Source organism: Bos mutus, chromosome 24, assembly GCF_027580195.1.
Source record: "Bos mutus isolate GX-2022 chromosome 24, NWIPB_WYAK_1.1, whole genome shotgun sequence".
Classification (NCBI taxonomy): Eukaryota; Metazoa; Chordata; class Mammalia; order Artiodactyla; family Bovidae; genus Bos; species Bos mutus.
The window spans coordinates 35,227,882-35,237,710 of NC_091640.1; the positions used below are offsets into that span (position 1 = coordinate 35,227,882).

Sequence of the window (9,829 nt, forward strand, 5' to 3'; positions counted from 1 at the left end):
AGAAGCTGGAACAAGATCACTCCTGATTCAATTAACTGCAGAGTTTGTCTAAGGGAAGATTAGCACTATGCTCTAGGAATTGAAACTCAGAAATTAGATTGCCTGGGTGAACCCTGGAGCTTTACCAGTTGCTAGGGTTACCCTAGGGCAAGTCAGTTCACCTTGCTAAGCCTTAGTCTCGTCATTTGTAAATGGAGGATGATAGGAGGACCCATCTTATCCTATATTCCTGAGAATGTAATATCCTATGTTCATGAGGTTATATATATAGATTATATATGAGGTATTATTTGTACTTGATAAATAATAAATATATAGTAAATGTTACCTATTATCATTACTTTAAGACCAAACTGTTTTACACCTTTTAAGTTACACAGAGGAAGATAATATATATTCCCCTTAGGGTCATGATTTAAACAATGGTATAATGTCACATTATAGCATTGTACCTTAAAGTTGGTTGCTTTTCTTCTGTGTTTCAAATATAATAGATCTAAAAAATACAATTATGGTCTTATCTCTCACCTGATATAAAATAATAATTTCTAAATTGAATCATAAACATTAATTATATTTAGTATGTATTTAATATATTTAAACATTAATGATAATAATTATAAAATGCCTTGATTGAATTAATCAGAGTTTCTGGTGGGCGCAAACTGGTAAAAGATTAGCAGTTTTACCTGCTGAATTCTGTGTTCTTTTACTGTTTATTCTGATACTACAAACTTTAAAGGCTTTATACCTCTTTAGTTTGCTAAGAATTGTAATTGGACTTACCACTAGAATTAAGGAACCCCTCCCCAACCAAATTTGGACACTTTCAATGAAATTGTTATAAATGTTTTAGCAGAAAGTTTATCAGAATATTGTACTAAGAAAACAAATAAAATGCTTGTCTCTTATTCTTTATATCTAGTTGGTCTGCCTGCATTCCTTATTTATTTATCTTCTATTCTTGTCTTCTGTGAGTAATAGGACACTTCTGTACTTTTGCTTGCTCTCTCTCGTGTAAATCATGCCTCTGACCTGTTCCACTTGCTGCATTTTTTCTTTTTTTGGCTCAGTACTTTTGTATCAATGTTAAGTGATATTTAAAGTCTTCTGTATCATATCCCATTTAAGCTGCAATCCATTCCAGTCTTGCCTGGCTGTTAAGGGTATTGTCATTGTTTCATACTTTTATGATTGAGTACTGAAAGTTAATTTTAAGGGGAAAGTGGCTTGGAATTTTTTTCTGCAATTTTTGTATGGCCATTAAAGTTGATTTGTGTGATTGAAGCATGAAAGAGCAGATTTTAGCACTTACTCATGTAGCTGTGTTCCAATGCCTGCTGCTGCATGCTGTCAGACAGCTTGTAATAGCTTTTCCTTTTGTGACAGAATACTATATATTATTTTTTCCTTCTAGAATCAAGAATTGAAGGTTGGCTTTCAATACCAAATAGAGGAAATATCAAAAGATATGGCTGGAAGAAACAGGTACCATATATCTCATTTTTTCTAGTTGATATTTTGTTGTATATTTTATTCTTAAATCATAGAACTTATATTAATTGTCATTGTTTTTAGATTGATACAATATAATTTAGACATAAAAGGCAAGTATTATAGTACCACTTTAAACCAAGTTAATACTGCTGTTTTCTCTTCCCCTTGTTTTTTTCATTTTAGTATGTTGTGGTAAGCAGCAAAAAAATTTTGTTCTATAATGATGAACAAGATAAGGAACAATCCAATCCGTCTATGGTATTGGACATTGAGTAAGTAGCCTTTTATTCAATCTTAAGTCTGTTGAGTGTTAAATTATTTTTAGACTTACCATTTAGTTTATATTTTGTTATTTAAACTATGTTGTAAACTTCTTTCCCTAACAAATTTAAATAACAGCTTTATATTAAATCCTACTTTTACCAAAATATGAGAGAGAAAATATTCCATACCTGATTGATGTATTTGAAAAGCATTTTTTGTAAATGTCAAGTATTTATTGGTATTACATTCGTAGAACATCTCAAAAAGTATATAATTATGTTGGTCATTAAATAATAGGTCAAAGAGGCCCAAGCTAAAGCACAGAGAAGCTCCAGCACGGGGGTCCCTCGTGTCCTGTTGCAGCCATCGAGGCACCTTCCTGTGCCCCTCTAGTCCTGGCAACCACTAATCTGTCCTCTGTTTGTGTAGTTTTGTCACTTCACAGATGTTATATAAATGGAATCAAATAGTCTGTAACATTTGAGGTATGCTTTTCACTCAGTGTAGTTCCCTTGAAGTCCATCCAAGATACAGTTTTTTCTTTTCATGATTGAATGTTCTGTTGTATGAATATATCAAGAGTTTGTTTAACCATTTTTTTTTTTAGTTTTTTTCTAATTTTGGCCTATTAAAGATAAAGCTGCTTTGAACATTCGTGTACCAGTTTTCATACAGATTTGTGAGAAATTGCCATACTCTTTTTCCAAAGTGGCTCTGTAGTTTTACATTTCTGCCACAGTTGTATGAATGATCTAGTTTTTATGCATCACCACCAGCATTTGGTTTTATTACTATCTTTATTTTAAAAATTCCGATAGGTGTATAGTGAAAGTTACTCTGATTTTAATCTACATTTTTCTAATAACTAATCCTTTCCTATGCTTATCTGCCACCTCTGTGTTCTCTTCAGTGAAATACCTGCTTTTGTCTTTTACTGTAAATGTGTTTTTATAATTGTCTACATCTTACTTCTTTTCATTTTAGTAAATTGTTTCATGTTCGTCCTGTAACACAAGGAGATGTATACAGAGCTGAAACTGAAGAAATTCCTAAAATATTCCAGGTAAAAATCTGAAGTTATAATTTTAGTAGATCCTTTACCTAAGTAATAAGTGTATTTGTGAAGTAAATGTAAATACATAAATACTTTTATACATTTGAAACTTGTATGTGCGGATGCAGACTTTTTTAATCTTCTGTTTACCATTTCTGAATGTAGATACTGTATGCAAATGAAGGTGAATGTAGAAAAGACTTAGAGGTGGAACCAGTACAACAAGCTGAAAAAACAAATTTTCAAAATCACAAAGGCCATGAGTTCATTCCTACACTCTACCACTTTCCCGCCAACTGTGAGGCCTGTGCCAAACCTCTCTGGCATGTTTTTAAGCCACCCCCTGCCCTGGAGTGTCGAAGATGCCATGTTAAGTGCCACAGAGACCACATAGATAAGAAAGAGGACTTGATTTCTCCATGTAAAGGTAAGGCATGAAAGTGATTCTTATACCATTTAATAAGATAACTTCTTCAAGTGTAGCACTTCCTGTAACAAGTTGAAAAGAGATAATAAGATGTAATATTTTGGCACTGGTGGAGCCACATATATATTTTTTGATTTTCCTTAATTTTTACTGGGTTATGATATGTTATCTCTTTAAATTTTCTAACTTAATTAAAAAGAGAAGATACTGTCCAAGCTTAGTTAAGCGTAGTAAATCTTTTCAAATTGTTATGAACCTTTGAGAGGGCTCCTTTAAGTATTATGTGACTTTGATTGTGCTCTTTTTTCTTAAAATAGTAAGTTATGATGTAACATCAGCAAGAGATATGCTGCTGCTAGCGTGTTCTCAGGATGAACAAAAAAAATGGGTAACTCATTTAGTAAAGAAGATCCCTAAGAATCCACCATCTGGTTTTGTGCGTGCATCCCCTCGAACACTTTCTACAAGGTCCACTGCAAATCAGTCTTTCCGGAAAGTGGTCAAAAATACATCTGGAAAAGCTAGGTAAGGATTGAAGTGTTAACCTTTCTCATGCTAAGTGACTGGATAATAGCTATCAAAACCCAAAATCAAACTGTTCTTTTCCCTGTAAAAGGCATCATTTGTAGTTGGTTCTTTATATGTGACTTAAAACGACTTTACAAAGTAGTTTAACTGATGCCTGTTTAAAGCTCAGAATATTTATAAATATTGTATTTATTTAGTTCCATGTCAGGTTTTATTGTCATTGGTTGTTATACATGGTACATATTTCACCCTTACTGTTTTAAACAACTGTTTATCCCTTTTTAATATAAACAGGTTCATGTGAAACTTTGCTCATCTTAATTTTAACTATGTTTGCATAGATTTTTTTAAAATCAAAATTATTTGACATTATCACTGTTGCAAATAAACTTTTCAGTTAAGTACCCATTTTTTTCTTGTTTTTGGGGGAGGGTAGTTTACTTACTTTCGACAAAATTTAAAAAAAAGTTTATATGGTAAAATGAACAATTGCAGGGCATAATTAAACCCTTTCTTGAGAAGTGGCTATGCTATCTTCAAAGTTCTCTAATGCATGGAACCTTGGGACTCAGAGAAATTAAACAACTTGCACAGATCACACAGCCAATTTGTGGCATAGTCATTGGAACCCATTTTTATCTGTTTCTAAGCCTATGTTTTTTCTCCTATACCAAATAGCAACTTTCCCTAGAGTGTTAACCCTCTACTGAGAGGGATATTTGAGTCTAGAACTGATTTGTCTCTGCTAATGTCACCCAACTCTTCCAAGCAGGCTTAAAACCATCTTTAATTTATCCTGTTTCTTTCATTCCGTATCATCAGTAACCAAGTCTAATTCTTTGGATTGACTCGCATCCATTCCTCCTCCTCTGTTGCTCAGCTGCCATACTGCTTCAGTGCTTTATTACCTCACTCTGGTCTTCTTTGTGTAGAACCCTGTATCAGCCTCTCCTGTACAGGATAAAAGCTGAATAAATCTAAAGTACTTAAAATTGGCTAACAGCTTTGTAGGGGGAATAATGTGTTTGAAACAATAGAAGCAGAAAGGAGATAATGGTGTATTTTTTCCCCTTTTCCTGTTTGCCAAATTTTGTGTATTACTTAATTATTATATATAATGTATGTGTACCTTTCCTTTCAAGTTTTGTTTTTGTATTTATCAGCTGAGCACATTACTTATAATTTTTTTCCCCCCCCAACAGTTAACCACGTGACCTAGTGCCTTGTGGAATTGTGCGGGATGCTACCTGATGAAGCAGGCGTCTCTAACCATGCAGAGCAGACAGGCTGTTCCTTTGACACAAATATCACAGGCTTCAGGGTTAAGATTGCTGTTATTCTGTCCTTGCTTTGGCACAAAAGCACACTGAGGATTGTTTGTTTTGTTTTGTTTTTTGTTTTTTTATTGCGGGTTTGCCTACAGGTAGATTAGATTAATTATTACTATGTAATGCAAGTACAATTGAGGGAAAGCTTAGCTAGATATATTTTTTTAAAAAGGTGCTGCCTTTTTGAATTTCTAAAAACGCCTGTCAATCATGATAGAACAGTTTTCCTCATACCAGTGAGAGGAAGAGACTTTCACTTTCAAGTGGAATGGCTGTCACTATCAAGATCAGCTCATGGAAGGAGTAAAGAAAATATCTCAAAATGAGACAACTGAAAGTTTTTTAAAAAAATAACTTCAGTTTTCGTGCTCTTGCAAGACTATACAAAACTATTTAAGAAAGCAGTGATATCACTTGACTTCAGTGCCCTCACTGTAGAATTTAAAAGCCTTACTGTTGATTGCCCATGGTGGACTTGATGGAAAATAAATATCTTACATTATGCTTTACAAAATACTGTATGTGTTTCAGCAAGTTTGTAGATTGGGGAATGGGAGAAGGCAAAAAAAAAAAATTTACATTTAATCTATGCATTTTTGCCAAGCCATATTGAGTTATTTTTACTACTAGAGACATTAGGAACTAACTGTACAAAAGAACCAAGTTTAAAAGCATTTTGTGGGGTACATCATTTCTGTAATTGTATAATGTGTTTCTTTGTGGTTTTAAGTGATAAAGACATTAAGTTAACAAACATATAAGAAATGTATGCACTGTTTGAAATGTAAATTATTCTTAGAACACCTTCAGTGGGAGTTGCGTTGCCCTTTTAGTGCCTTAATTTGAGAGAATTATTTTACTGCCATGACTATAAAATTTCAAAAAACAGATTTTCAAAAAATTACGTGTGTTCAGGGATTTTTTCATTGATAATTGGTTTAATTTAAAATATTTAGAGGTTTGTTGGACTTTGATAAATTGATACAATGTTTGCATCAAACTACCTGCTTAAATAATGAATGACTTTATAAAACTGCAAAAATATGTAGAAGGTTGCACCCAGTATAAAAGAAAATTATGGCAATACATCTGTGATGTTTTCCAGTTAACATAGGAATTACCAGATAAATACTGTTAAACTCTTGTTCAATAACAAGAGTTGATTCATATGGGCAGTATGATTTATTGTTTATTTTTTTAACCAAATACCTCCTCAGTAATTTATAATGGCTTTGCAGTAATGTCTATCAGATAAGAAGCACTGGAAAACTGATTCGTCTCTAGGATGATATGCATGTTTCAAGTGGTATTAAAAGCCGCACTGATGGATATGTAATAATAAACATATCTGTTATTAATATGCTAATGACTCTGTGCTCATTTAATGAGAAATAAAAGTAATTTATGGATGGAGACCTTTAATAATGATTGCTATGGTGTTTTCTCATGGCTGAGATGAATAGAAACCATGCTATAAATTAGTCCCTGACTGCATACAAATGTTTGTAAAATCTCATGACTAGATTAAAGTGAATTTTTAAAAGATAAAACTGGTTTGTGCTGTAAAATAAGAGTGGCTACAATTGAAATGAAAAGTTGGCTAAGTCTGTTAGAAACAATTCTCCGTGAGTCTCTTAAGTTGCTCACATCCGGAGAGCGGAGAGCGGAAGCTTTGACAGCCTTTGTTTGTTCTACCCTGTCTTTGTAGGGGGTAGAATAAATAAGGGGATTTATATAGTGAACAGCCTTGGGAGATACTGTGTTTCCATCAAGGAGAAGGCAGGTTTGTTTACTGTTGTATAATCAACATAATGTTTCTCTCCAGGGCAAAAGTTGGACAGAGTTGCTTGTGCTTATTGTAAAAGATTCAGGTACCCTAAACTTTGGACTCTCAGCTGTGATGCAAACCCACCCCACTGCATGCTCAGCAACCCCCTGGACCACTCTGCATCACCCCTGTGGGACTCGGAGGGCAAGGGGAACTGATGGGAACGTGAAGCTTGTGCTGCTTGCTGTGCTGTTAAGTGTAGAGTCATTTGGCTTCGACTCAGGATCCATGAAGTGATGGTGGGCTGACTTGTAGCATGCAAGTGAACCTCAGATCCTTCACACTTCTGGACAGTGTCCTTACTAGCTCCTCAGAACCATCACCATCACCCCAATGTAGTATGTCTAGGGTAATAAGATCCAGTAGAGTGCAGAGAACACAGTGAATTTTATGTATTTGACCTAGAGGACTTTTTTTAAAAAGCAAAACAAAAAACAAAACATTAACTTGAACATAAAATTATTGAGAACTGACAGAGCTTTCAGCAATGACTTCAAATGGCACATTGCAAAACCAGGTTAACACTTCTTTTCTAAGTTCAGGAAACCACTCGATCCTAAAGTACACCAACATGATGACGGTCAAGGGAGTGTCGTGGTCAGGAGAACAATCCCCTGCTAGTGCTCTGCAGTACCTTGCCCTGCCTGCTGCATGCCCTCAGGGGATGTTCCTGATCCAGGGATCGAACCCACATCTCTTGTATCTTCTGCATTGCAGGTGGAGAGCCTTTGGGGATGCCCAGAAGTATAGCAATCACAGCGAAAAGCCTAATCATTCTTAGGACCTGGGAAATCCTCTTACTGCTGGAGTCATGTCCATCCTTGACCCTATTCCTGTGTGTAGAGGGTGTTACCAAACCAAACTTGGGTCCACCTGCCCCATACACAGCAAGGCAATCTGCTGACCCTGGGTTGTAAGGAAGGGAAGTACAGTATTGATTGCAGGGCCAAGTGAGAAAGCCTCATGCTTCCAATGACTTTTACAGATGGGTAAAGATGGAAGGATAGTGTGTCAGGGTGTGTGATCAGCTTGTACACAATTCTTGACTGGTTGATGGTGATGGTACTAGGGTGATGATTTGGGAATCTCAGTCAGCCTTCTGGTTCTAATTGCTTCTATGTGCTGGTGGTCAGCATGCAGTTAACTTTCTCTGTTTTGGTGGTGATTTAGTCACTAAGTTGTGTCTGAGCCTTTGGGCCATATGGACCATAGCCCGCCAGGCTCCTCTGTCCATGGGATTTCCCAGTCAAGAATACTGGAGTGTGTTGCCATTTCTTTCTTTGGGATCTTCTAGACCCAGGGATCAAACCCAGGACTTCTGCATTGGCAGGAGGATTCTTTACAGACTGACTCATTAGGGAAGCCCAGGGGTTTTAGTATCTGCAAAACAAATCAAGGATATAGGATGAGGGACACATGTACACCCATGGCTGATTTATGTCAATGTATGGCAAAAACCACTACAATATTGTAATTAGCTTCTGATTAAAATTAATTAAAAAAATCAAGGATATAGTTCAGGATATTATCTAGAACCCTTGAGGGGAAACTAAAGCTCCTTGACTTTATTTTATAGCTAAACTATTGTTACTTCATCTGCTTGACTGTTTTCCTTTGTTTCTGCATTTTCTCACTGATTGAATTTGCTCTTTGGAATTCGTGGAAGGCTTTGGAGATTAAAGCTTTTCTACACACACGAGGTGGATATGGTGGGGGACCTGTCCCTGGGTAGGCCCTTACAGGGGTCTGCTTGGTTTCAAGAGAAGTAGTGTTCTGATTGGTTACACGTGAGGCCAGACCCACACAAACCTTGACACTGAGAGAGGAGGAAGGGTTGGTTTGCAAAGGGAAAATCAGGCTTCTCTTTTCCAAAAAGGCTAGAGACAAAAGCAACAAATGTTCCTTATGTTGCTGGTTGCTCTGATTCTGTATGGGGAAAACCTGGAAATTGTGGCACATTCTGTAATCTTTAAAACATTGACTAACAACCAGAAAATGGATTTGTGTATGGTGAAAGATAACATGGGAGTAATCACTATATGAAAAATTAGTATACACACGGTGAAGTTCTCTGTGGAATCAAATCTGAATGTGAGGATAAGTACTAAATTGGGGGTAAAAATACATGTGATTAAAAGATTGTTTTGCTTTGGAAAGTGTTTACATTTTTTTCCTCCTATTTTCCTCCCAAACACAGCGCCCACCACCAGTCTTTGTTAAAATGCATTTAAGTTTTTAGGAGGAAGGAAATTTCTAGTTTGTTGCTCTGGTTCCCAGGTGAGTTATCAGAAAGAAAACAACACTGCTGTTTTTTGTTTGTTTTGACAGAACGTCCAGTCACACTGAAAACTCACTTGAAGAGTACACGAGATTTTAAACTAATATTTCCGCTACTACCACCCAGTTCTCCACTTTAATTTTCTGCTTCAGTGCTCTAAATATCTTGCTCCAAATTACACGATATGCAAATGTTCTTTTTCTTGTAAAAAACAAGTAAAGAAAATTAAAGTGGTCTTTCTGTCTTGACTGAAAGGGATCCCTATAAAAGATTTCTTGATATAGGTTAGATCTTTGCTTTGGAATAAGGTCATTTGGAAATGTGTAGCACATGGAAGAAATTTCAATATTACACTTCTCATTTGTGCTGACAAGTGACTTTAAGAAGATAGAAAACTGCTTCAAGGAGACTAAACCTTTTATCCTGGCACTCAGGCTCTCCCTAACTGCCTCCTGTATTACCCACCCTACATTATCTGTTGCCACAGCCCTGCACACATGTCTTCTGCTCTATTCTAGCTACTTTCCTTCCTGTCCTCCACATGCATATTTACTCTTAAATACTTAAATACTCATAAATACTCCATATTTACTCTTACTGTACTAGTTTTTTCCCTACATTTGCT

At 35.8% G+C, this 9,829-nt stretch overlaps 1 protein-coding gene across 3 annotated transcripts in view; it reads left to right on the forward strand.

Moving 5' to 3' along the window:
- The window catches only part of ROCK1 (Rho associated coiled-coil containing protein kinase 1), a 124,091-nt gene extending 117,627 nt beyond the window's left edge, over positions 1-6,464 (forward strand). For 2 of the 3 annotated variants that reach the window (XM_005898887.2, XM_070361975.1), the window contains exons 28-33: positions 1,418-1,488; positions 1,681-1,769; positions 2,746-2,824; positions 2,981-3,242; positions 3,560-3,767; positions 4,973-6,464. In XM_005898887.2, the coding sequence (XP_005898949.1) occupies positions 1,418-1,488; positions 1,681-1,769; positions 2,746-2,824; positions 2,981-3,242; positions 3,560-3,767; positions 4,973-4,976 (713 nt within the window). In that variant the 3' untranslated portion in view covers positions 4,977-6,464. Of the gene's footprint in view, positions 1-925; positions 974-1,417; positions 1,489-1,680; positions 1,770-2,745; positions 2,825-2,980; positions 3,243-3,559; positions 3,768-4,972 lie in introns of those variants that run through there. The other variant, XR_011462511.1, reaches the window with a different exon arrangement.
- Positions 6,465-9,829: the final 3,365 nt, after the last annotated feature.